We start from the raw sequence: 26,478 nt of genomic DNA, 5'->3' as shown, positions 1-26,478 counted from the left end.
GGGAGAACGTTCAAACTCCACACAGCCACCCAAGGCCGGAACTGAATCCGGGTCCCTGACGCTGTGAGGCAGCAGTGCTAGGCACCATGCTGCCCATTGTTATTTCATTGTTGCCATGTTTCCTACATTGCAGAGGTGACTACACCTCAAAAGTACTTCATTGGTTGTAATGCCTTGTGACGTCCTGAGGTCATGAAAGGCGCAACAAAAATGCAAGGAAGCAAAAGTTGATGTTACCATCTAAATATCCAAAGTGCTGTCTTGGATAATTCACGTCCATTGCACTCCCAAAGCTTTCTTTCTTCACTCTGATGGCGAGATGGAGATATAAACAGCACATAAATAAGGCTAGCTCCACACCATTCCATATGACTTTAATCTTTGGTAAATGACACTAGGTATAAAATGATTCTTACAAACACTGATGGCATACCGTTTCAGTCTGACCATTGCGCCCAAATCAAAAAGAATCGTGAGAAGTAAGAGGCAGTTGAGACAAGGTTTCTTTAAACAATTCTGCTTTATACCAGCACTCATTACTCCCTTAAGGGGAACTTAGAATCAAAATATATACAAGAATTAACTAACAAGGGCATCAAATCACAGCATTTCACAGACAATATATCAACACCAATAAAATACAACCCTGCCCAGGAAAGTGACGTCTAAACTTTAAATAGAAGCATTTGAAAAGATTGTCACCAAAACATAATTCTACTTGCAGTTGTGATGTCACTCTTTGTGATGCAAGAACATTTGTTATATTTACAAAGGATTGATTGTTAAAGGTTTTGTTCTTAAGTGTGTCCTGATAAAATACACGCCCACTGATGTATGGGCATTTGAGATAAATGTCATTTTTGTGTTGCTGTGGTCAAGTAAGGATTTGTATTCAAAAGAAACCTTTAACTCCTATTGTACAGTAGTTGTGAATGCCCATTTGTTATGTCACGGTAATCTTCTTTCAGACGACTGTAGAAAGTGGTTAGCATTGCTGCCTCACAGCGCCCAGGACCCGGGTTCGATTCCCAGCTTGGGTCACTGTCTGTGCGAAGTCTGCACGTTCTCCCCGTGTCTGCGTGGGTTTTCTCCAGGTGCTCCGGTTTCCTTCCAGAGTCTGAAAGACGTACTGGTTAGGAGCATTGGCCATGCTAAATTCTCCCTCAGTGTACTCGAACAAGCGCCAGAGTGTGACGACTAGGGGATTTTCAGTGCAGCGTTAATGTAAGCCTACTTGTGACACTAATAAATAAACAAAAAAAATTCCTATAATTTCCCAGAAGGAACATAACAAACTCTAAGTAAGTGACTAACCCACCAATTACAGAATAAACTATTTTGTTTTTCTCATAAGACAATAAGACGTAGGAACAGAAGTAGGCCATTTGGCCCATCGAGTCTGCTCTGCCATTCAATGAAATCGTGACTGATCTGATATAACCCTCAACTCCACTTCCCTGCCTTATCCCCGTGACCCTTAATTCCCTTACTGATTAAAAATGTGTCTTTCAGCCTTCATCATACTTAATGACCCAGCCTCCACAGCTCTCTGCAGTAAAGAATTCCACAGAATCGCTACCCTCTGAGAGAAGAAATTCCTCTCACCTCTGCCTTTAATGCACGATGTGGAGATGCCGACGTTGGACTGGAGTAAACACAGTAAGGAGTCTAACAACACCGGGTTAAAGTCCAACAGGTTTATTTGATAACAAACGCCACTAGCTTTCGGAGCACTGCTCCTTCGTCAGGTGAGTGGGAGATCTGCTCACAAACGGCAAACAGGGCATATAAAGACACAAACCATGCAGACACTACGACAACGGATGAATGAACACCGCTCGACAATCACCAGGCAAGACTGTTCTCTTCCTGTTGGGGAGCACTTCAGTGGTCACAGGCATTCGGCCTCCGATATTCGGGTAAGCATTCTCCAAGGCGGCCTTCACGACACACGACAGCGCAGAGTCGCTGAGCAGAGACTGATAGCCAAGTTCCGCACACATGAGGACGGCCTCAACCGGGATCTTGGGTTCATGTCACACTATCGGTAACCCCCACAACTTGCCTGGACTTGCAAAGTCTCACTGGCTGTCCTGTCTGGAGACAATACACATCTCTTTAACCTGTGCTTGATGCTCTCTCCACTCACATTGTCTGTACCTTTAAGACTTGATTAGCTGTAAAGACTCGCATTCCAATCATTATTCATTATTCTGTAAATTGAGTTTGTGTCTTTATATGCCCTGTTTGCTGTTTGTGAGCAGATCTCCCACTCACCTGACGAAGGAGCAGCGCTCCCTCTGAAAGCTAGTGGCGTTTGCTACCAAATAAACCTGTTGGACTTTAACCTGGTGTTGTTAGACTCCTTACTGTGTTTAATGCACGATCCCATATTCTGAGATTATGCCCGCTGGTCCTAGATTCTCCCACAACAGGAATCATCCTTTCATTATCGACCTTGTCAAGCCCCCTGAGAATCTTGTATCTCAATAAGGTTGCCTCATTTTTCTCAACTCCAATGAGTACAGGCCCAACCTACTTAACGTCTCCTTATAAGAAAATTCCTCCATTCCCGGGATCAACTGAGTGAACCTCCTCTGGACTGTCACTAATGTCAGTGAGTTCTTTGTGGATGTAACAGGTAGGGTGGATAAAGGAGAACCAGCAGATGTAATGTATTTGGATTTCCAGGAGACTTCTGATACGGTGTCACATAAAAGATTACTGCAAAAGTTAAGAGCTCATGATGTTGGTGGTGATATATTAACATGATTAGAGGATTGGCTAACCAACAGGAAAATTAGGATAAGTAGGTCAATTTGAGGTTGGCAAACTAGTGGAGTGCACAGGTATCAGTGCTGGGGCCGCAACTACTTACAATCTGTATTGATAACCTGGATGTAGGGGACTACTGTATTGCAACCAAATTTGCTGATAACACAAAGATATGTCGCGAAGCAAGTTGTGATGTTGATACAAAAAGAGTCTCCAAGGGGCTATCGCTAGGTTAAGTGAGTGGCAAAAATCTGGCAGCTTTTAAGTTTATTTATTAGTGTCACAAGTAGGCTTACATTAACACTGCAATGAAGTTACTGCGAAAATCCACTAGTTATCACACTTCAGCACCTGTTTAGGTACACTGAGAAGAATTTAGCATGGCCAATGCACCTAACCTTTTGGACTCTGGGAGAAAACCAGAGCACCCAGAAGAAAACCATGCAAACAGAGGGAAAACATGCAGACTCTGCACAGACAGTGACCCAAGCAAGGAATCGAACCCGGGTCCCTGGTGCTTTGAGGCAGCAGTGCTAACCACTGTACCACCGTGCCACCTGGAAAAATGTGAGCTTGTCCACTTGACAGTAATAATAGAAAAGAAGAATATTATTTAAATGGAGAGAATGCAGAAAGCTTCAGCAGAAAGGAATAACAAATGGAATATTGGCCTTTATTGGAAGGGGATAAAGTAGGTAGGTCTACTTGCTGCAACTGTACACGACATTGATGCAGCCACACCTGGAGTACTGTGTACAGTTTTGTTCTCCTTACTTCTTTGGAAACATTTCAACGAAGGTTCACTGGGCTGATTTGTGGAATGAAGGGATTGTCTTATGAGGTATGATTGAGCAAGTTTGGCCTGTACTCATTGGAGTTCGTAAGAACGAGAGATGATCTTACTGAAACATTTAAGGTTTTGAGGGGACTTGACAGTGAATGTCAAGGATGTTTCTCTCATGGGGGAGTCCAGAAACAGAGGGCACAGTTTAAAAATAAGGGATCTCCCATTTAAGATGGGAACAAAAATAATTTCTTTTCTCAGATTTAGTCTTTGGAATCTTCTTCTAGAGGCAGAAGTGGAAGCTGAGTTATACAGCATTTGATCAACAAGAGTGTTCAGGATTATGAGACAAGTAGGTAAATAGAGTTAAAGCAACAATCAGTTCAGCCATGATGTTATTGAAGAGGAGCAGATCCAAGGGGCAAAATGGCCTACTCCTATTTTTAAAGATTTTATGATGTTATGTTCGCTTCCCTCATTTCCTGCACCACATCTGTGCCCTCCACAGCCAACGAAATACATTTTGAAGTGCAGTCACTGTTGTAATAACTAAATGGGGTAGCCATTTGCACACAGAAAGCTCCCACGTGAGCAATGTACTAATGACCAGATGATCCATTCTTGTGATGTTGATGGATAAATATTGGCCATGCAGAGATAACTATTCTGATGAAAGGTCATCGACCTGAATGAAACATTAACTCTAAGATGCTGCTTGACCTACTGGGTTTTTGTTCTTATTTCAAATTTCCAGCTCTGATGTATTTGGCTTTTGTATAACTGCTCTGCTCTTCTTCGAAGTTGTTGCCATGGGATCTTTGACATCCACCTAACAGAATCATAGAATCCTTACAGCACAAAAGTCGTCTAAGGAGTTTAAGAAGCATTTAGATGAGCAATTGATGGGGGCACGTTGGCACAGTGGTTCGCACTATTGCCTCAGTGTCAGGGGCCCAGGTTCAATTTCGGCCTTGGGTGACTCCCTGTATGGAGATTGAACATTCTCCCCGTGTCTTCATGGGTTTCTTCTGGGTGCACCTCTCAAAGTCTAAAGATGTGCAAGTTTAGCTATGGTAAATGTGTGGGGTTATGGGGAAAGGGCCTGGATAAGCTACTCTGTCAGAGAATCAGTGCAGACTTGACGGGTCGAATGGCCTTTTCTGCACAGTAGGGATTCTATGACAAGGCTATGGCACCAGTGCTGGAAGATGGGATTAAAAGAGATAATGGGTACTTGATGATGGCTGGCACAGCCACAACGGGCCGAAGGGCCTCTTTCTGTGCTGTAAAACTCCCAGGTTCATTCACCCAATCCCGTCCGTGCTGGCTTTGATAAGGAGCAAATCACTTACTGCCCGAAATCTGCCCCCCCTCCCCACCCCCCCCCACCCACCCCCCGCCCCCGCCCTGGTCCCTGCACATTTCTCTTCTTCAAAAATGTATATACAGATAAGAGTCTCAGCTTATTGCCTCCTGCGAGGTACAGCACCTCTTGCAGTGCAGCACACCCTCAGTACCGCACAAGTCACTTTGTGCTCAAGTCTCTGGTAGGGACTTGATTCAACGACAGCTGTCCAAGTCACAGAGCCATGACTACAGAAACTGGATGTGGAGATGCCGGCGTTGGACTGGGGTAAGCACAGTAAGAAGTCTCACAACACCAGGTTAAAGTCCAACAGGTTTATTTGGTAGCAAATACCATAAGCTTTCGGAGCACAGCTCCTTCGTCAGATGGAGTGGAAATGTGCTCTCAAACAGACACAGAAATCAAATTACAGAATAACTGATTAGAATGCAAATCTCTACAGCCAGCCAGGTCTTAAATGTACAGACAATGTGGGTGGAGGGAGCATTCAACACAGGTTAAAGAGACTGTTCTGTCTGGAGACAATACACATCTCTTTAACCTGTGTTGAATGCTCCCTCCACCCACATTGTCTGTACATTTAAGACCTGGCTGGCTGTAGAGATTCGCATTCTAATCAGTATTCTGTAACTTGATTTCTGTGTCTGTGCCCTGTTTGAGAACAGATGTCCACTCCATCTGACGAAGGAGCTGTGCTCCGAAAGCTTATGGTATTTGCTACCAAATAAACCTGTTGGACTTTAACCTGGTGTTGTGAGACTTCTTACAGAAACTGGAAGCAGGAGTAGGCCATTCGGCCCTTCGAGCCTGCTCCACCATTCATTAAGATCATGGCTGATCATCGAATTCAATATCCTGATCACCCCCCTTCCTCTCCATATCCCTTTAGCCCTAAGAGCTATATTTATAGAAACATGACTGTCAGACACAAGAGTCGGAGCCACTATGGTCCACACTAATAAAAACACAAATTAAACCCACTCCAGACCCTCTCTTGTTTAAATCGACTAAGGATCCGCCCACTACCCATGTCTCACGCTAATCCCGCCCACTACCTCACCCATTGGACGAGGCGCAGCCTGGCAACCGATCAATCTGAAGTATTATTGGTGCATTTGACTGTCAGTCATCTATCACCCGCCTCGCGTGACGTCACTCCCGGGACTCCGCTCTGATTGGTCTATACTCCTGTCACTCCATGGTTTTCCGAACACCTATTGGTTCATCCCCCTGTCAGTCACGGCCTGAGTTAACAACTATTGGTGCATCCTCCTGTCAATCATTAGTTCACCGCCCCCTCCACCGAGTCATCCACCTACGAGCCCAGAATAATGATTGACAGGAGGCTGGACCAATCGGCTTCAAGAGCCCAGACCGCCTGCGAAGGCGATTGGTCCTTGCCACTGTCAATCATTAGCTAGCCCATCCCCTAAGGCCGGAGTCCGGAGTCCGGGGCGCAGGCGTCACGGCGCGTGTGTGCGGCCCTAACGGTCGCCGGCTGTGTGGAAAATGCGGAAGCTGAAGGGGGCGATGCGGCCGCTGAAGCAGGTGAGCGGGGCGGAGCGGGACCGATGGAGAGCCAGAGGCCGCAGCCGGCCGACAGTGGCGCCAGGAAGCCAGGCGGGAACGCACGCAATAGCGGCAAACCGGGCCAGCGAGCTCCGAAACCGGCGCGGAGAAAGGTGAAGTTTGTTCCCTTCCCACAGGAACACCCTCCGCCCCAACTGGAGTGGGGCGGGAGAGGAGGAAAACCCGGGGCTGGAGCAATCGGATTGACCGCTCCGGCAGCTGTCAAGACCGGGAAGCCCCCTCCCCAGGCTGGCAGCCTCCGCGCTGGGGCCGGGCTTGTCCTCCCTCCTGTGCCTGAGCCCCTCAATGTCTCAATCGGATTTTAAAGGAATTATTTCCACTGTTTCAGTGGTCGAGCTGCTCTGCTGTTTGCTACAAGTTATGTCCTATGTCAACATTTAATATCAAAATTGATGATCTTGTTGCACTGTCATTGCCACTCCTTCCTTGGTGGCAAGGTACAATCACACGGTAACTAGTTGACATGAGAAGTTTCCAGTTTCGGCACAGTACTGTGGGCCCTTGCGTCACTGACTTGTCACAACAAGGACAACTTGCATTTATATAGCACCTTCATGTAACCAAACACCCAAAGACACTTCACTGGTGCCAGGCCAACAAAGGACAGGAAACTAAAAGCTTGGTCAAAGAGGTAGATCTTCACATGTGTCCTAAAGGACGCTAGTGAGGGAATGCCAACGCTTGGGGCTGAAGGCATATCCTCCAAAAGTGGAGTGAAGGAAGTGGGGAATGTACAAGAGGCCAGTTTTCTGAGGACAGCAGATTCTTGAAACATTGTAGGGCTGAAGAAGGTGGCAGAGATGGGGAGGGCTGGGTAGTTTGACAGCAGAATAAGGTTCGTAGACCTTGGGTCGGTCAGTGATGACAGAGGGCAAGGGGACTGTAATTATGCAAGTTAGGATACTGGAGGATAGATCATTGGAGTCGGGGGAGCTCCAGAGGTAACGGGGGGAGGGCGGAGGAAATTGAAGAGAAGTCACCATAGGAGAATCTCTTACAATGACCAACCAGATAGACAAGAGTGGAACAAGGCAAAGCCAATCCCACTCAGCTAAACAGACAGGCATTGTTGGAGCCTGGTGTGGTTTGTCACAGGCTGCAGAGAAATCAGGAAGAATGAGGAGTGATAGTGTTAAGGGATGCTATGTGTTACTTCAAATATGTCCATGCCAGTTCTGGGGTGGAAACCTAATCTGAGAAGTTCGGATGTGGAGTTGAGGATAAAATGGCCATAAATCTGGGCGATACTAGCACATTCAGGATTTGGGAGAGAAAAAGATTGGATTTATAAGTAGCTTGTAAGGACCAAATTTTTTTTTGAAGGGGTTGGTGGAAGATTTGAAAAGGAGCGGGTGGGTCAGTGTCTGAAGAGGCAACTGTTGGCAGTTTGATAGGAATATGATCAAGAGAGCAGCTGGCAGGTCTCATGGACAAGATGAGCTTGGAGAGGGCAGGAGGTGTGATAAAGGAACTAGGGACGGATGTGGATTCGTGGCTAGGGCAGGGGGAAGATGCTTGGCTAGGGGACGGAAGAGCGAATAGAGGCAGCTGCATTGATAGTCTAAGTAACAAAGGAGGCTCCTGCGTGCACTTTAGAATTTAGTTTTGGTTGTTTGCAGCCAACAGATGTTGTTTGTGCTTCAGTATTCAGTTTGGGGCTCGCGACTGGTATTGGCATCAAGGTTATCACTCGGTCACTAGTGTTAAAAATCACAACTGCCAACATGGTGGCAATTGCAGAGCTACTGGCAATGATGTTTTGCTTCTATTCCACACTTTGAAAATAAAAAAATTAAATAGAAATGACCGGGGGATGATAGCGCCTGGTGGAGCACTGACTGAACCAAAACATCAATCCCGGGGGTGATGTACCCCAACCCCTGTGGTGCCCACCAGTCACAGAAAGACTGAAGTATATTGGTGGATACCGCATTCTCCCTCTCCAAGGCTGCGAATGTAGCCACGGGTAGAGGGGACTTCTATCTGGGTGCATAGGAGGTTTGCACAGATCTAAGGATTTTAAAAATATGCTCCTAGATTTTATGCAGGCTTTGTGTAACATTTTTAATTCATACTCATCTCTGCTAATGGATGAACCACAAGTACGTTTTCTGAATGACTCAGCAGCAGGGGGAGGAGAAAATGCACTTTCATGGGAGTGGAAGCATGAAATAATACGTTTTTTAATAAAAGCAAAATACTGCAAATGCTGGAGTTCAGAAATAAAAATCAGATGCTGCCAGACCTGAGTTTTTCCAGCACTCTGTTTCTGAATGCATATTTTAATGTTTGTTTTCACTTGATTGCATACTCTAAAGGAAAAATGCTTAGAAGTGTTGGTGAAAATGTTAGTGTTGATTACAAAGTTGCACTGACTGTCCCTGTTCTTGGCTGTTTTTAAAAGTTGATGGGAAAATTGAAGCACTGTCCCTGCTTAAATTATTTTAACCGGATTTGTCTTAAAACGCTTTTTCTTAACTATTTAAATTATTGCAGTAATCCATTTACTGGTGGCATCGCAACCCAAGTATTCAGCAATTGCGGTAAGTTAACCTTGCATTTGAAATTGACCTGAAAATGGACAAATGTGACAAGAACTGGGAATAGCATGCTGCATCTTTTTGTGGGTTAACACACAATCCAACCAAATGCGATATGCTGGTCTTTGTAGCCAAGAACTAGCACAACTGAGAATAGAGGCACTAATTCTGTAGTTCAGATACTATCCAACAATTCACTGCAGCCTCTTGATAGCAGAATCACTGTTTTATGGTCGGTCTTTGTGGAGGCAAGATCTATGTTTGATCTGTCAGTATTGTGGCTTTATTAGTCATGAGCTGACATGATATATTATTTAGGATAGTGGTCATTAAAGTCATGGAAAGGGCATGAAGGGGAAGTTAGACAAATTGAGGCCCTAAAACAAGTGGAGATGTTAAAACAAGTTGATATGCTACTGTGCAAAGGGACCTGGGGGTCCTTGTGCATGAGACGCAAAAACCCAGTCTGCAGGTGCAACAGGTGATCAAGAAGGCAAATGGGATGTTGGCCTATATCGCAAGGGGGATAGAATATAAAAGCAGAGATGTCTTGCTGCATTTGTACAGGGCATTGGTGAGGCCGCAGCTGGAATACTGTGCGCAGTATTGGTCCCCTTATTTGCAGAAGGATATATTGGCCTTGGAGGGAGTGCAGAGAAGGTTCACCAGGTTGATACCAGAGATGTGGGGTGTTGATTATGAGGAGAGACTGAGCAGATTGGGTTTGTACTCGTTGGAATTTAGAAGGCTGAGGGGGGGATCTTATAGAGACCTATAAGATAATGAAGGGGCTGGATAGGGTGGAGATGGAGAGATTCTTTCCACTTAGAAAGGAAACTAGAACTAGAGGGCACAGCCTCAAAATAAAGGGGGGTCAGTTTAGGACAGAGTTGAGGAGGAACTTCTTCTCTCAGGGTGGTGAATCTCTGGAATTCTCTGCCCACTGAAGTGGTGGAGGCTACCTCGTTGAATATGTTTAAATCACAGATGGATTCCTGATCGGTAAGGGAATTAGGGAGTTATGGGGATCAGGTGGGTAAGTGGAACTGATCCACTTCAGATCAGCCATGATCTTATTGAATGGCGGGGCAGGCTCAAGGGGCGAGATGGCCCACTCCTGCTCCTATTTCTTATGTTCTTATGTAAAAGACATCAACAAAATGTATCAAAACAGGGCTTAAAGTCACAAAGGCAAACTTTCCCTCCTCACTCTTAACCTGACTGCAACCTCTGGCATGGTTAACCAGACTACCCTCCTCCAACACCTCTCCATTGTCATTCAGTTGGGTGGGACTGCTCTCACCTGGTTCCATTCCTGTCTGTTTAATCATAGCATCACTTGCAATGGCTTTTCCTCCTGCTCCCATACAGTTTTGACTGGTATCTCTCAAGGATGTAGCCTTGGCCCCCTCCTATTTCTCATCTACACACTGGCACTCAAACATCCAAAAGTATTTGTTATTTTTCACATGAACAGTGATGACAGTCAGCTCTGTCTCATCATCACATCTCTCAGCTCCTTCACTGTTGTTAAGTTATCAGATTGCTTATCTGCCATCCAGTACTGGAGAAGCAGACATTTCCTCAATTAAATAGCAGAAAGACTGTAGCTAATGTTTTCAGTTCCCCCTTCAAACTTTGTTCACTGGCTACCAACACCATCCCTCTCCCTGGTAATATTCTGCCATTAAACTAACCTGTTTGCAATCACACTTAACCCTGAGTTGAGTATCTGACTTCACCCTTGAGTATTAAATTCACCCTTATCCCAGCCAATCTGTGAAATAACTCCTCAGAGGCCAGTGTCCCTGCACCAGATTCCCTTTAGTTACATGCTCACCTCCCAGCATGCTTCTGGTACACAGTCAGAATCTAGGGTGCTAGAAGACCTGACACTCCCATTTTTATAAACGGTGAAGCTCCCTGATTGGGCAAGCAATTATGGCCTTAATCAGGGAATTCCTTTTGTGTTCAAACCAAATAAACAAAATCAACTTAACTTAGGGACAACTCAAAAAGGGCAGCTCCCTAAAAGGAAGGGAACCGCCCAAAACAAAAGATAAAGCAGAAAGGAAACTCAAAACATCAAATTAAAATGTGATTAAACGGGTCAATAATACACCCAGTCCTAGCTGTGCCCAGAGGGCACTGAAGCCTTTAACAGTGCCCTCGGACCCTTTGGTCACCTAGTTACAGGAAGGATGTAAATAAGGTTGAAAGAGTGCAGAGAAGGTTCACAAGGATGTTGCCGGGACTTGAGAAGCTGAGTTACAGAGAGAGATTGAATAGGTTGGGACTTTATTCCCTGGAGCGTAGAAGATTGAGGGGAGATTTGATAGAGGTGTATAAGATTTTGATGGGTATAGATAGAGTGAATGCAAGCAGGCTTTTTCCGCTGAGGCTAGGGGAGAAAAAGACCAGAGGGCATGGGTTAAGGGTGAAAGGAGAAAAGTTTAAAGGGAATATTAGAGGGGGCTTCTTCACGCAGAGAGTGGTGGGAGTGTGGAATGAGCTGCCGGATAAAGTGGTAAATACGGGGTCACTTTTAACATTTAAGAAAAACTTGGACGGGTTCATGGATGAGAGGGGTGTGGAGGGATATGGTCCAAGTGCAGGTCAGTGGGACTAGGCAAAAAATGGTTCGGCACAGACAAGGGCCAAAAGGCCTGTTTCTGAGCTGTAATTTTCTATGGTTCTATGGACACCGCATGCTGCCTCTCCAGGCACACCCGGCTGCGGTAGCGGGGAAGACAGTCGGGTTGGATAACCCCGTCGATTGCCTGCTACCTGGACCTGTAGAGAAAACTGAAAAAGTTGTGCAGCCTATAACATAGAACGTAGACATGGTCCACGGACTCCATAAGGTTGCAAAAAGTGCACGCTTGGGAGCCTGTGGGCATTAATCAGGGATATCTTTCAATATCAACCAAATAAACAAACTCAAATTAACTTAGGGACAAATTAAAAGGGGCAGCTCCCCAAAAGGAGGGGGAACAGCCCAAACAAAAAACAAAGTCGAAAGGAAACTTAAAACATTAAATCATTATGTGATTTTCGGGGTTTATAATACACCCCAACCCCTGCGGTGCCCAGCGGGCGTGGAAGGCGTCAGCTGTGCCCGTGGACACCGCATGCTCCCTCTCCAGGGACACCTGGCCCCGAATATAGCTGCGGTAGGAGGCAGACAGTCAGGATGGACGACCCCGTCGATCGCCCGCTGCCTGGACCTGTAGAGAAAACTGAAAAAGTTGTGCAGCCTATAACATAGAACATAGGCATGGTCCACGGACTCCACAAGGTTGCAAAAAGAGCACGCTTGGGAGCCTGTGGGCATTAATCAGGGAGTTCATACTCCCTGATTAAGTAGCCAACCTCATATGCCTGATTGAAGTCATTACAATCTGTTATTGAAACTCTCACCCAGTGTGGATAACTTGACATTGAATTTGAAATTGAGCTAAAAATGGACAAATGTAACAAGAGCTAAGATTAGCATGCTGCATCTTTTTGTGGTTTAATACTCAATCCAACCAAGTGATACCTCCAGACTTGACTATGCCAACCCACCTCTACCTGGTTAATGGCATCCAAAGCTGCCCATGTCTTAACACACACCAAGTCCTGTTCCCCTATCACCCCTGTGCTTACTGACCAATTTTGGCTCCTGGTCAGGCAATGTCTTGATCTTTAAATTGCCATCCTTGTTTTAAAATCCCTCCTGTCCCAAAACCCTCCAAAATATCTGCGCTCCTTTAATCCCGCCTCTTGCACACTCCCAGTTATAATTGCTCCCTTGTGGGTGGCCACATCTTCAGGTGCTACGGTTCCAAACTGTTGAATTTCTTCCTTGCATCTCTCAGTCTTTCTATCTCACTTCCTTCTTTTAAGACACATCATAAAACCTACCTCTTTGACCAAGCTTTTGATCATCTGGCTTTTTATCTCCTTATGTGGCTTGATTTCATACTCTGTTTTATAATGCTGATGTGATGCACCTTGGGATGGTTTATTATGTTGAAGGTGCTATGTTAAAATAAGTTGTTGATACGGGGTCTGCTTAATTATTGGGGACTAACCGTTTGCTGATTGGTGGATTGGTAGCTAGAGGCCATAAATTTAAAATTGGCACCAAAATAATGAAAGGAGCGTTTAGAAGGGAAAACCATTCCATGCGGAGGGTAGTTCGGAGAGGTAATGCCCCACTGGAAACAGTGGTGGAAGCAGGATCCAAAATAGCATTCAAAATAAATAAATATTTGAAAAGTAGAAATGTTAAAGGGTGTGCAGGAAGGTCTGGAGAATGGGACTAAGTGAGAAAACCCAGCTGAATAGTCTCCTTCTGTGATGTCTTCAGATGTCCTTAAGAGTAAGACAAGAACACTCACAACTAGACGAGCTCTGAGATTAGATTCAGACTTTGAGTCGTGCCATTTACTGCAAAACTGAGCAAGTACAACCACTGACTGTGTAGATTTGAGAATTGTTTTGATTCTAAAATCCTTCAAAGGGAGAAAACCCACAAAATCTGGCCTGTGGAATGGCCCCTTGTCCACTTTATACTGAAGAAATTGTCAGTGGAAGTTTTTGAAAGATGGAAGCGCAGGAGCACGCGAACTCAGTTTTTAACGCATGTTCTCACCTTGGAATTAGTTTTGCCTCATGACCTATACTGACATTTAATAACTGATTTTCGTCAATTGTATTTCAAGATCGTGGAGTCCAACTTGCGGCATGGAGAATGTGCAAACTTAAGGAACTTGGATAATGTCAGGGTTTAAGAACACGCATTATGCAAAGAATACCTTTTTCTCAAGCTAGCCTATACATCAAACACTGGGATACTGGTAGGAACCTGGTTAGCACCTAATTTCCCACACTGCTGTATACTGCTCATATTAATTAGACTGCCTAACGAAAATAGAGACCAGGCAAATCAAAGGGTTTTGGAGTCATTGTTAACTGATACCAGGCAACTTTTCAGAGTAGCATAACCAAGTTTAGAAAAGGGCAGCTGTCTGCTCCGATCTAGTGTTGTAGGCTAGCCGAGATTAGTAAAAAGTGAAAAGATACCTTGACTGGGGTCGGCAAAAAAAAAAGACAGTGAAGAGCTGCTGGATCTGGTGCAAATTAACAGGGCACAACCAACCTATTCACATTCTGGTTATTTGCCATGTCTCAACTCGAGAAAGCAAGTGTTAATACAAATTGCCATTGTACAGATAACCTATATCTGTTTGCTTTTTTTGAAACTTCCATAGGCACGGACCACAAAAACACTCAGGTCCCTACAGTTTGCTAATCCGGGTCGTCAAATAACAGAGTTCACACCAGAAACCAGTCGGAGAGAGAAACGGAAACTACAGACGAAGCCATCAAGTCAATCTAATGCAGACAGGTAAGATATATGTGATTGTTCTTTTTAACATTTGAAAAATAAAGTTGAATGATTGAGTCCACATTGGGTTTGATCTGGACCCAGCACCTCTTAGCCATTGAGATGAGGGATGGGAATTGATTTTGAAGTTTCACTTGGGGAAAGTGGATAAATGGTGGGGAATGCAGTGGTTTTTAAACCTTCCCCGTAAGAGGTGGGAGAGGTTGTTGTTGTTGAGGTGTGTTGGTGCACAGTTCTGAGCTGAAATTCTGAAACAACAGGCGGCACAGTGGTTAGCACTGCTGCCTCACAGCGCCAGGGACCCGGGTTCAATTCCTGGCTTGGGTCACCGTCTATGTGGAGTTTGCACATTCTCCCCTTGTCTGCGTCAGTTTTCTCTGGGTTTCCTTCAGTTTCCTCCCACAGTCCAAAGATGTGCAGGTTAGCTGGAATGGTCATGCTAAATTACCCCTTAGTGTCAGGGGGACTAGCTAAAATAAATACATGAGGTTATGGGGATAGAGCCTGGGTGGGATTGTGGTTGGTGCAGACTCGATGGGCCGAATGGCCTCTTTCTGCACTGTATGATTCTATGAAAGCATCAGCTCCCAATAGGAAAGCAGTGCCTGTGTGGAGGAAAACGTGTTACAGCAACAAGAATTAAAAAGATTGTGAAGACAGCATGTGCAGAAAAATACCAGAAATCAAAGGTCCTTCACAAAGTGCTCAGGTCTGTGGGCTCGGGTTTGAAAACCTCAGCATGTCTGCCTGAGTATCCCTGATGCTTGGTTGCGCGTCAACTTCACCCCCTTTAATAGAATCCTTGGAGCTAACAGCACTGACATTTAAGCACACATCAAGTAATTTGCCTGCAATCCTATAATTTGCTTGCGCCTTGAGTGCATTTGACTCATTCAATGCAGCCCTCTTTGGATTATCAGAAAACCGAGGCCACAAAAGTTCCCTGTGCTCTTTGTGTAACTGCAGCAAATTGTATTACTTGAGATAAACAACTAACTGCATTTTGTAAATTCTGCATTCTGGTTAGTGAATTGTCTGGCCAGTTTGCTAGTAATGCATCTTATTCATTGAACTGTTTTTTTCCTAATGGATCATTCAAACAAGGCACCAAAAATAATAAACTGGGGCTGATTCATGATCAATGAGATTCTAATCAAAGGAGCTAATTTCTGTATCCAGTTATTCAAAATTCTCTCCATTAAGTTATTGTGCACAGCCAACTAAACTGAAAGCCTTTTCAGCTACATCGGCTAGAAAACTCTGGTTTTTCCAACGCTTAAATAACACAATTTCTAGCTTCCAGCAACGACATATTTAACTGGTTTTCTTCTCCTCTTCCATGAAATGTCTTCTTTTAATTGCTTTCCTCCTGAATTTGTTTGTCTCCAGACAATAATATTTCTGTTACTTGGGTGATGCATTTATTGATTTTTTGAATTGCAACTAACTGTGTGTGAGGATTTCCTCACACACCTTAATGTGCTTTATCCCCACTCAAGTTCACTTTTGAGATGGAGCAGTCTAATGCATACTAGCTGAGAAATCCAAAGTTTATGACTTTATGATTGGCTTTATCAGATATCTTGTAAATAGCACCCTAGCCATTTGCTCACCTTGCAAAACTCGATGCAAAAATAGAGAGCACACAGTTGTCCTGCTGGACAGTGTCTCTCCTGATCAGATCATTACTCACGGTGTATCAGGCAAACTAACAAATGGACCAAAGGTCCCCAATTTTGAACCTGAAAAGTGTCTGATCTATCTCATTTTACCCTGGAAAGGCAAAGTATCTCAACAATTGGAACAACAGGTGAAGCAACCTGTTTCATGGTGCGGCTATGCAGTGGCAGTGGCATTAACAGGATGTTGCAGTCAGTCCAAAAGTATTACTACACAATTGGGCAGTATTCTGTATGAAATTCAGAGCTGGTGTGATGCCAGACACATCCCAATAATTGGCCGATCGAATCAAACAACATGTTCTTCTGGCTGTTCATAATACAGACTGTACTCAACCACACCGCACTTGCAAGACCAAAAACAAAACTTTAATGATGAGATGTGATTCCATGATTGGGCTGCACTTGCTGAACAATCTTGAGTGTGCCAAGAGCTGCACTAACAACCAATTTAAAATAACCAGTCGAGCTTGTAATGGGGTTTGTTTTAATTGTTTGTTGCAGGGACCTGTTTGCCGAACGCCACAACAAGTCCACAACAAAAGAAATATGTCCAATGCCTTGTGCCTTTTTTGAATTACTGCGGAACTTGGGGAGCCTATAGTTTCCTTTGCTTTCTCCATGGCCTTGGCCACTCCAAGTCGAATTGCCAATCGTTCAGCACCCTTTTCTCCTGTGCTATAAATTGTTGTGATCGTTTGAAATTTGGCATTCTTGTATTTGTCCTAATGGACGCCAGATGAAAAGTTTTGGCAACATGCCTCTCTCTTTTCAGCAAAGTACAATTAGTGATGTCCCACACCATGTCCTGAATGGCGGAGGGAAAAAGAAAGAAGCAGAAACAATCTGTTGTAAAAATCCAGAAACTGATTTATGAGCAAAAATAAAACCACACAAGGCCAAGGCTTCCCTTCCTTTCCAGTTACTGGATCCTCTTCTCACACTAAAACTCGATTAACGATAATTCCAAGAGGGATGAAATCCAAGGATGAGAGTCAAACTTCACATGTTGCAGGGGGTGGATAGAAACTGAATTCTTCGTGTCTCCCATTGGGATTCAGAAGTTACCTCTTTGGAGAAGAAGGAGCATTTCTTATTAGCCCAATATTTTCAAGTTGAAATAAAGTAAATACCTCTTCAGAGAAACAGCTTGAGAAGTATGTAAGGTGACCCCATTGAAATATATGAACTCCTTAGAGGGCTTGACAGAGTAGATGCTGAGGGGCTGTTTCCCTTGTCTGAAGAATCTAGAACTAGCAGATCACAGTCTCAGGATAAGAGATCAGTCATTGAGGATTGAGATGAAGGGAAACATCTTCACTCAAAGGGTTGAGAGTATTTGACATTCTCAATATTAGAGGGCTGTGGATATAGAGAGCGATAGATCTTTGAATTTTTAAGTAAATCAAAGGTTAGCGTGACAAAGTCATGTAGAAAATCAGCCACGATCTTATTGAATGGCAGAGTAGGCCCAAACCTCATGACCTATTCCTGTTTCTATTTCTTGTGTTTAATAAGATACAACAAATATTTTTCAATTCTCATTTATGCAATTAAACAGAATATTAACAATTGCATTGTGGAACCAACAATGGGGTGTGATCAATAACTCTAAAATTCATTGAATGCAACTCCACAGCTGACATTTTCCAAAGGAAACTGAAGGTCTGCTGTGTACTCTGTTTCACGGAGACATGGCTCACTCTTGCTTCACTGGACTCCGCCCTACAACCAGAGGGCTTCTCAATCCATCGAATGGACCATACAGCGGTCTCAGGCAAGGCTAGGGGAGATGGGGTCTACTTCCTAATCAACACCTCTTGGTGCCTAGATGTAGCAATACTGGCAAGTTTCTGCTCAGTAAGAAGTCTAACAACACCAGGTTAAAGTCCAACAGCTGTTGGACTTTAACCTGGTGTTGTAAGACTTCTTACTGTGCTTACCCCAGTCCAATGCCGGCATCTCCACATCAAGTTTCTGCTCCCCAGAACTAGAATACCTGACGCTAAAATGCTGCCCCTATTACCTTCTGCGGGAGTTCACCTCCGTTATCCTGATGGCGGTTTATATCCCATCCCATGCAGACGTGAAGATCATGCTGGACGAAATATGCACAACTACGAATAGCCTTGAGACGAAACAACCCGAGGCCTTGTTCATCGTGGCCGGAGACTTCAATCAGGCCAAGCTCAAGAGCATACACATGTCCTGTTCCACCAGAGGCCCAAGCATCCTAGACCACGAGGATGGGTGGCACGGTAGCACAGTGGTTAGCACTGCTGCTTCACAGCTCCAGGGGCCTGGGTTCTGTCTTGGGTCACTGTCTGTGTGGAGTTTGCACATTCTCCCCGTGTCTGCGTGGGTTTCCTCCGGGTGCTCCGGTTTCCTCCCAGAGTCCAAAGATGTGTGGGTTAGGTTGGTTAGCCATGCTAAAATTGCCCCTTAGGGTCCTGAGATGTGTAGGTTAGAGGGATTAGTGGGTAAATATGTAGGGATATGGGGGTAGGGCCTGGGTGGGATTGTGGTTGGTGCAGACTCGATGGGCCAAATGGCCTCTTTCTGCACTGGAGGGTATCACTGTGACACAAATATCAAACATGCCTACCGCTCTATCGCCTGCCCACACTTTGGCAAATCAGACCACAAGGCTGTCCTCCTGTTCCTGGCTTACAGCTGAAGCGGGAGAATCCATCAAAGAAAGTCGTGCAATGTTGGTCTGAGGAATCGGATGATCTCCTACGGGACTGCTTGGAGTCAGTGACTGGTCAGTATTTAAAAACTCTGTGACCAGCCTGAACGAGTACGCCACTACAGTAACTGACTTCATTAGTAAGTGTGTCGAAGACTGTGTGCCAAAGAAGCAAATCCGTGTGTTCCCCAACCAGAAACCATGGATGAACAGGGATATCCACTGCTTGCTGAAGTCCAGGTCCGAGGTGTTCAAGTCAGGCGACCCGCGCCTATACAAGAAAGCCAGATATGATCTAAGGAGATCCATCAAAGATGCCAAAAGATAGCACCGGACCAAGCTAGAGTCCCAGGCTAGCCACACAGACCCCCGCTGACTATGGCAAGGTCTGCAAGACATAACAGGCTACAAGATGAAGGCATGTAAAATCACCGGCTCCAATGCACCCCTCCCTGACGAGCTCAATGCATTCTATGCCCGTTTTGAGCAAGAGGTCAGCGAGAGCATGCCCTCCACTCTGGAAGCCCTGGGTGAATGTGTATCTGGGGTCACAGCTTTCTCGAAGGTCCACCCATGAAAGGCGACTGGCCCAGATGGGGTGCACGGACGAGCACTCAGATCCTACGTGGATCAGCTGGTGGGGAGTATTCACAGACATCTTCAACGTCTCTTTACAACAATTTGAGGTTCGTATCTGCTTTAAGAAGATAACCATCATCCCGGTACCTAAGAAAAACCAAAGCAGCGTGCCTCAATGACTATCGTCTGGTGGCTCTGACATCCATCATTATGAAGTACTTCGAAAAGCTAGTCATGGCACAAATCAATTCCAGCCACCTGGACTACCTGGATCCATTACAGTTTGCCGAACGCCACAACAAGTCCACAGCAGACGCCATCTCCCTGGCCCTGCTCTCAACCTTGGAACATCTAGATAACAAAGACACCTGTGTCAGACTCCTATTTATTGACTACAGCTCAGCCTTCAACACTCAAGAGCATACACATGTCCTGTTCCACCAGAGGCCCAAGCATCCTAGACCACTAGGATGGGCGGCATGGTAGCACAGTGGTTAGCACTGCTGCTTCACAGCTCCAGGGAAACTCATCTCCAAACTCCGTGGCCTGGGCCTCGGCTCCTCCCTCTGTGACTGGATCTTGAACTTCCTAACTCACAGACCACAATCAGTAAGGATAGGCAACACCACCTCCACGATCATCCTCAACACAGGTGCCCCCCAAGGCTGTGTTCTCAGCCCCCTACTATACTCCTTATACACCTATGACTGGCCAAATTCCCATCAACTTGATTTTCAAGTTTGCTGACGACACCACCGTAGTGGGACAGATCTCAAACATTGACGAGACAGAGTACAGGAATGAGATAAATAATCTGATGAACTGGTGCGGTGACAATAATCTCAATGTCAACAAAACGAAGGAGATTGTTATCGACTTCAGGAAGCATAGAGGAGAACATGCCCCTGTCTACATCAACGGGGATGAAGTAGAAAGGGTCGAGAGCTTCAAGTTTTTAGGTGTCCAGATCACCAACAACCTGTCTGGTCCCCCCCCATTCCAACACTAGTTACAAAAGCCCACCAACACCTCTACTTTCTCAGAAGACTCGGGAAATTTGGCATGTCAGCTACGACTCTCACCAATTTTTACAGATGCATCATAGAAAGCATTCTTTCTGGTTGTATCACAGCTTGGTATGGCTCCTGCTCTGCCCAAGACCGCAAGAAACTACCAAAGGTCGTGAATGTAGCCCAATCCATCACGCAAACCAGCCTCCCATCCATTGACTCTGTCTACACTACCCGCTGCCTCGGCAAAGCAGCCAGCATAATTAAGGACCCCACGCACCCCGGACATTCTCTCCCACCTTCTGTCGGGAAAAAGATACAAAAGTCTGAGATCACATACCAACTGACTCAAGAACAGCTTCTTCCCTACTGCCGTCAGACTTTTGAATGGATCTACCTTGCATTAAGTTGATCTTTCTCTACACCGTAGCTATGACTGTAACACTACATTCTGCACTCTCTCATTTCCTTCTCTATGAACGGAATGCTTTGTCTGTATAGTGCGCAGGGAACAATACTTTTCACTGTATGCTAATACATGTGACAACAATAAATCAAATCAAGACATTTAGTTAATAGTAGTTCAGTAGAAATGGTGTCACAGTTTGAGTATCATGAAGTACAAAGAATCTGATGGACTTGATACAAATGGATAAATTGTAATTTAAAAAAAATGTCTTGTGTCATAGGGTCTGTTGTTGTACTGGACAGTGGAATCATTATCTGTCAAACAGATCTGCCAAACTGGAGTTTATCTTTTTGTGTGTGCTGAATACTATCCTTTGCAAATAAATTCTCCCTTGTAACAGTGTCCTATGCTTCTCAATTCAGCTCCTTTCTATGCAAGGCCATGAGTATCTGTAATTTCTTGGGAAGCATCTCCAAATCTATGACCTTCACCATCATTTCCATGTTCCACCACGCAGCTCTTCTCTCCCCCTCCCATTGCCCCCAAGTCTCAAACCATTCGAAGAAGTCTCACAACTCCAGGTTAAAGTCCAACAGGTTTATTTGGTAGCACGAACTTTCAGAGCACTGCCCCTTTATCAGTTGAGTGGAGGATTGGGTTCACAAACAGGGCATATATAGACACAAACTCAATTACAAGATAATGGTTGGAATGCGAGTCTTAACAGGTAATCAAGTCTTTACAGGTGCAGTCAATGTGAGTGGAGAGAGGATTAAGCACATGTTCAAGAGGTATGAATTGTCTCAAGCCAGGACAGTTAGTGAGATTTTGCAAGCCCAGGCAAGTTGTGGGGGTTACAGATAGTGTGACATGAACCCAAGATCCCGGTTGAGGCCGTCCTCATGTGTGGAACTTGGCTATCAGTTTCTGCTTGGCAATTCTGCGTTGTCGTGTGTCTTGAAGGCTGCCTTGGAGAATGCTTACCTGAAGAGGCTGAATGTCCTTGACTGCTGATGCGTTCCCCGACAGGAAGGGGACACTCCTGCCTGGTAATTGTCGAGCGGTGTCCATTCATTGATTGTCGTAGCGTCTGCATGGTCTCACCAATGTACCATGCCTCGGGACATCCTTTCCTGCAGCGTATCAGGTAGACAATGTTGGCCAAGTCACAAGAGTATGTACCGTGTACCTGGTGGATGGTGTTCTCATGTGAGATGATGGCATCCACGTCGATGATCCGGCACGTCTTGCAGAGGTTGCTGTGGCAGGGTTGTGTGGTGTCGTGGTCACTTGAATCTGGTATTGTGAGACTTCTTACTGTGCCTACCCCAGTCCAACGTCGGCATCTCCACATCGTCATACCATTCTGACGAGGACTGGATCAAAGTCCTGGAATTCCCCACTGAACAATATTGTGGGAGTACTTTCTCTACACAGACTTCGATAGTTCAAGAAGGTGGCTCACCACCCCCACTTCAGTGTTGCCATTGGGCAATAAATTCTGTTTTCCTAGCAATGCCACATGAACCAAGAATTAATATCAAAATTGGGGAAACTGCAACTGTTTGCATAATTTTGGTTTTACACAAAAATTGAAAACAAACTAATGAAATTAAAGCATCTTTCAGTAATCATAGATTCATTACAATGTAGAACTTCCCTGGTGGTCTAGTGGTTAGCATTCAGCTCTTACCGCCGCAGCCCGGGTTCGATTCCCGGTTAGGGAATGTAGATTTTGGGAGGCATGGTGGCACAGTGGTTAGCATTGCTGCCTCACAGCGCCAGGGACCCAGGTTAGATTCCCGGCTTGGGTCACTGTTTGTGTGGAACTTGCACATTCTCCCCGTTTCTGCATGGGTTTCCTTTGGGTGCTCTGGTTTCCTCCCACATTCCAAAGGCGTGTGGGTTAGGTGGATTGGCCATGCTAAGTTGCCCCTTAGTGTCAGGGAGACTAGCCAGGGTAAATGCATGGGGTTATGGGGGTAGGACCTGGGGGGATTGTGGTCGGTGCAGACCGAATGGCCTCCTTCTGCACTGTAGAATTCTCTGAAATCTTGCGGGTACAATTTTGTCTTTTAAAAAGCGTTTAGACAGTTACATGGGTAAGATGGGTATAGAGGGATATGGGCCAATTGCGGGCAATTGGGACTAACTTAGGGGTTTAAAAAAAAGGGTGGCATGGACAAATTGGGCTGAAGGGCCTGTTTCCATGCTGTAAACATCTATGACTCTATGAGGCCATTCAGCCCATCGAGGCTGCACCAACAACAATCCAATCCAATCCCGGAAACCCCATGTATTTATTTACCCTGTAATCCCCCTGACACCAAGGGGCAATTTAGCATGGCCAATCAATCTAACACTACATCTTTGGAGTGTGGGAGGAAACTGGAGCACCTGGAGGAAACCCACGCAGACATGGGGAGAATGTGCAAACTCCACACAGACAGTGACTCGAGGCCAGAATTGAACCCAGGTCCCTGGCGTTGTAAGGCAGCAGTGGTAACCACTGTGCCACCATGCTGCCATAATTCAATTGTTTATCCCTTTTCTAAAAGTCAGAGATGGTAAACTGTCATTCACATTGTACACCTTTTATTAAAATAGTGTCTTCGAATTATTTTTCATCAATCTGTTGTGTTCTGGCCAAACTGCACTGAGTTCTGTGACCAGCTTTGATCTCCAAGGTACAAAGGAATATTAAAGCTTTGTGGGTGACAAGCAGCACAAGATTGGCCTATGCAATGTTAGAGGATTGAATCAATGAGGGAAGCCTGATCCTTCTAGAACTGTTTAACCTTGAATGCAGACTTGTTATGGAAGTGAATATGCTGTAAATGGTCTGAGCAATCAAATTAAAAACAGTGATGGTTGAATGATGGTCCACACTGGCTACATTAGAGTTGAGTTTCTTTGCACACTTGGAGTAGATTTCTTTGTAGGTTAGTGGTGGGAAAAATCCTGGTCATTGTGGTGCTGGTGATGTTGGGGGAAGGTAGCTCTTTCTGTGCTATGAGCTAAGATGGACAGAGTAGCCTTCAGTGTCTATGGGGGCGATTCTCCCAAAAGTGCTGAATTGATGAGAAAACTGGTCTAGATCTTGACTTTTTTTCAGTGCAGCTTCAGACCTGAATCTCCGCACTCTGTGCAGTGCAGAGGTCACAATCATGAATATCATTAAAAACTTGGGGGGCGGGGCCTATTCGCACTGGAGTCTGACAGCTCCGGAACTCTGCGCATGCGTATTGGCTCCAATCTGTCAATCTCCCCGTAAGCTGGCCAGCTCGGAATCCCCGCAGTGCTGCCCCTCCAGCTCCCCACCACAGCCCGATCGTGGCCCCCACAACAGTTCCTGGGCCAGCCCTGACACCCCCCCCCTCCCCCACCCGCAACCCGGAGCGCCCTGATGTCCAGCCTACCCGCCCCCCAGCAGCGGTGATGACTCCACCCCCCTCACTCCGGCAGACCCCCCCCCTTCTCGGAGTCAGACCCCACCCTGGGAGGCAGAACAACACCCCTCCCCCGCTCCGATCGCTGGCCTCCCTTCAGCCCAGACCGATCTCCATGCAGAGTGGCAGCAGGATCCCCCACCCCCCCAAACGCCCTCTCGGCCCTGCCCACAATAGGCCCCACCCTGGCACTGCTCCATGCCAGGTGGGCAGTGCCAAAGTGCCCCCTGGGCATGGGCACTTGACCCCTTGGGCAGTGCTGGGGGCCAGCACTGCTGGGGTGCACATGCCCAGGGAGCACCACCCCCCCTGCCGCCCGACCCCCTGGGGGGGTCCCGATTGCTCTCCCCCCTCCCCCCCCCCTTCACTCCGGCGGAGTCTCCCGCTAGTTCCCTGAACGTGAGGAGCTAGTCTGAACCCCCACTGGAATGAAGTACTCCTGGCAGGGTGGGAGATGCTATCGGGTCCGGCAAGTTCCGTGCCAGGCCCGATAATCACATGCAAAATAGATTTAAAATACATTTTAAAAGATTTAAATGACTTCCCTCTCTTCCCGTCGGTTTCCAGTGCGGTCCCGACTGCGACTGTTCTCCGGCTCTGGGAGACGCGCACGCATCGGGAATACGTGCGAATCCCATGAAATGGCCGACACGTGATTCTCCCGACCGGACCCGCCAGAAAATTTGGGGGTCACAATGGGAGAATCGTCCCCTATATTTCTGAAAAATGTTGGGTGTGTAGATTTTGTTGTTTTTGATAACTCGGGCTGGAATTCAGTGTGTGCCAGATGGGAATTAGAAGGTGGGGTGTATTCAATACTTTGATTCCATGCCAATGATCAGGACAGAAAGACTTTTGTTTATGCAGCGTTAAGTGTAATATTTTCCATTGCAGTGTCAACCTAAATGCTCAAATTCACCTGTTTGTTCTTGCAGGCAAACGATGCCCATAAAAAGCAAAGTTTACGACAGTCAAGGTCTCCTCATCTATAGCAGGCTGGATCGGTGTGACTGTTTGGATGAGGATTGTTTAGGGTGCTTCTACCCCTGCCCTAGCTGTGGCTCCCAAAAATGTGGAGTAGAATGTCGCTGTGACCGCAAGTGGTTGTACGAGCAAATTGAAATTGAAGGTGGTGAGGTAATTCGCAATAAGAACGTGAACTAGGTTTTCAGAGATTTTGAAAGCTCTTTCTATTTATAACTTTAAACTAGAATGTGCCATTTCCCTCTGTGATTAATTGGCAATGTAGTCTTGTCAAAGTATTGGCTTAAGAAACCAAGGTACGTTCCATAGAGGGGAAACCTATTGCAGATCTTAAAAGATATACTTTACATATTTAAAGGTTTTTAATGTTAGAACATTTGAAATGATTATATGATCAGCAGTGTTAAATATTTCATGTATGCTGCAAGTGCTAATATTGGCTGGATAAGTGTATAGTAACTACTCTGAATAATCAAATTCAATTTTTTTAAGCAATAAATCCTACCTTTGTTAGTTACTTTGTTTACTTTGAATTACTGGATAATTCAGAAAAAAAAGTCAGTGCAAAAATTGAATTGTCAGGGTTAATCTGTGCCCATGTATTAACTGTAAATAAAGCTTACTACTTTGCATAGCATTCTGCTTCTTAATTAATTAAGAGATTATGGGTATAGTGCTTGAATCTATTTACCCACCTGCCTTTTGAAAAGTAGTGATTAGTCAATCGTGAATTAGTTTTTACTGGTAGACATTTCTGGTGAAATTAGTATCTTTATTGCAACGATACTTCCATAGACCCTGATCTTATGCTAGTCTATCTGTCCTCTGCCCTCTTATGTCAAACCCATCCCATTCCGTTCATCCATCCCATATCATTCCCCCATTTCACACTTCTCAGGACATTCCAGCACCCCCTCCCACCCCATGCCATCCCCCTTCTCCCTCCTCACATGCCATTTCCATCCTCCCATGTCATCGTCTTTCCCCTTCCCGGCTCTCCCTTTCCAATGTCATTCCTCTACCACATCATCCCCCACCCCCTCCAATTGTCTTCCAGAACCCAGTAACCAAGACCAAGGAGGCCAGCAAGTGGGGTGCCTGCATCAGGCACTGCCGACCTAATCAAATCACTGACCTATCAGCAAATGTGGATAAGCAGAAATTTGTGTATTATTATTGTTACAGATTCAAGAAAAAAATATACTCCCTTTTGCTCCAGAGATATTATC

General features: G+C 45.5%; 1 protein-coding gene across 1 annotated transcript; it reads left to right on the top strand.

Moving 5' to 3' along the window:
* Window positions 1-6,358: 6,358 nt before the first annotated feature.
* On the top strand, window positions 6,359-25,879 carry LOC144486343 (ARL14 effector protein-like; the record flags this gene model as incomplete). The annotated part of the gene is made up of 4 exons (XM_078204369.1): window positions 6,359-6,473; window positions 9,012-9,058; window positions 14,314-14,450; window positions 25,201-25,879. Coding segments are annotated over 4 exons (528 nt in total), but the record flags the coding sequence as incomplete, so codon positions are not given.
* Between the last annotated feature and the right edge of the window lie 599 nt (window positions 25,880-26,478).

Source organism: Mustelus asterias, unplaced genomic scaffold (genome assembly GCF_964213995.1).
Source record: "Mustelus asterias unplaced genomic scaffold, sMusAst1.hap1.1 HAP1_SCAFFOLD_312, whole genome shotgun sequence".
NCBI lineage: Eukaryota > Metazoa > Chordata > Chondrichthyes > Carcharhiniformes > Triakidae > Mustelus > Mustelus asterias.
The sequence above is the reverse complement of the archived record's forward strand: the minus strand, read 5'-3'. Positions and strand labels throughout refer to the sequence as shown.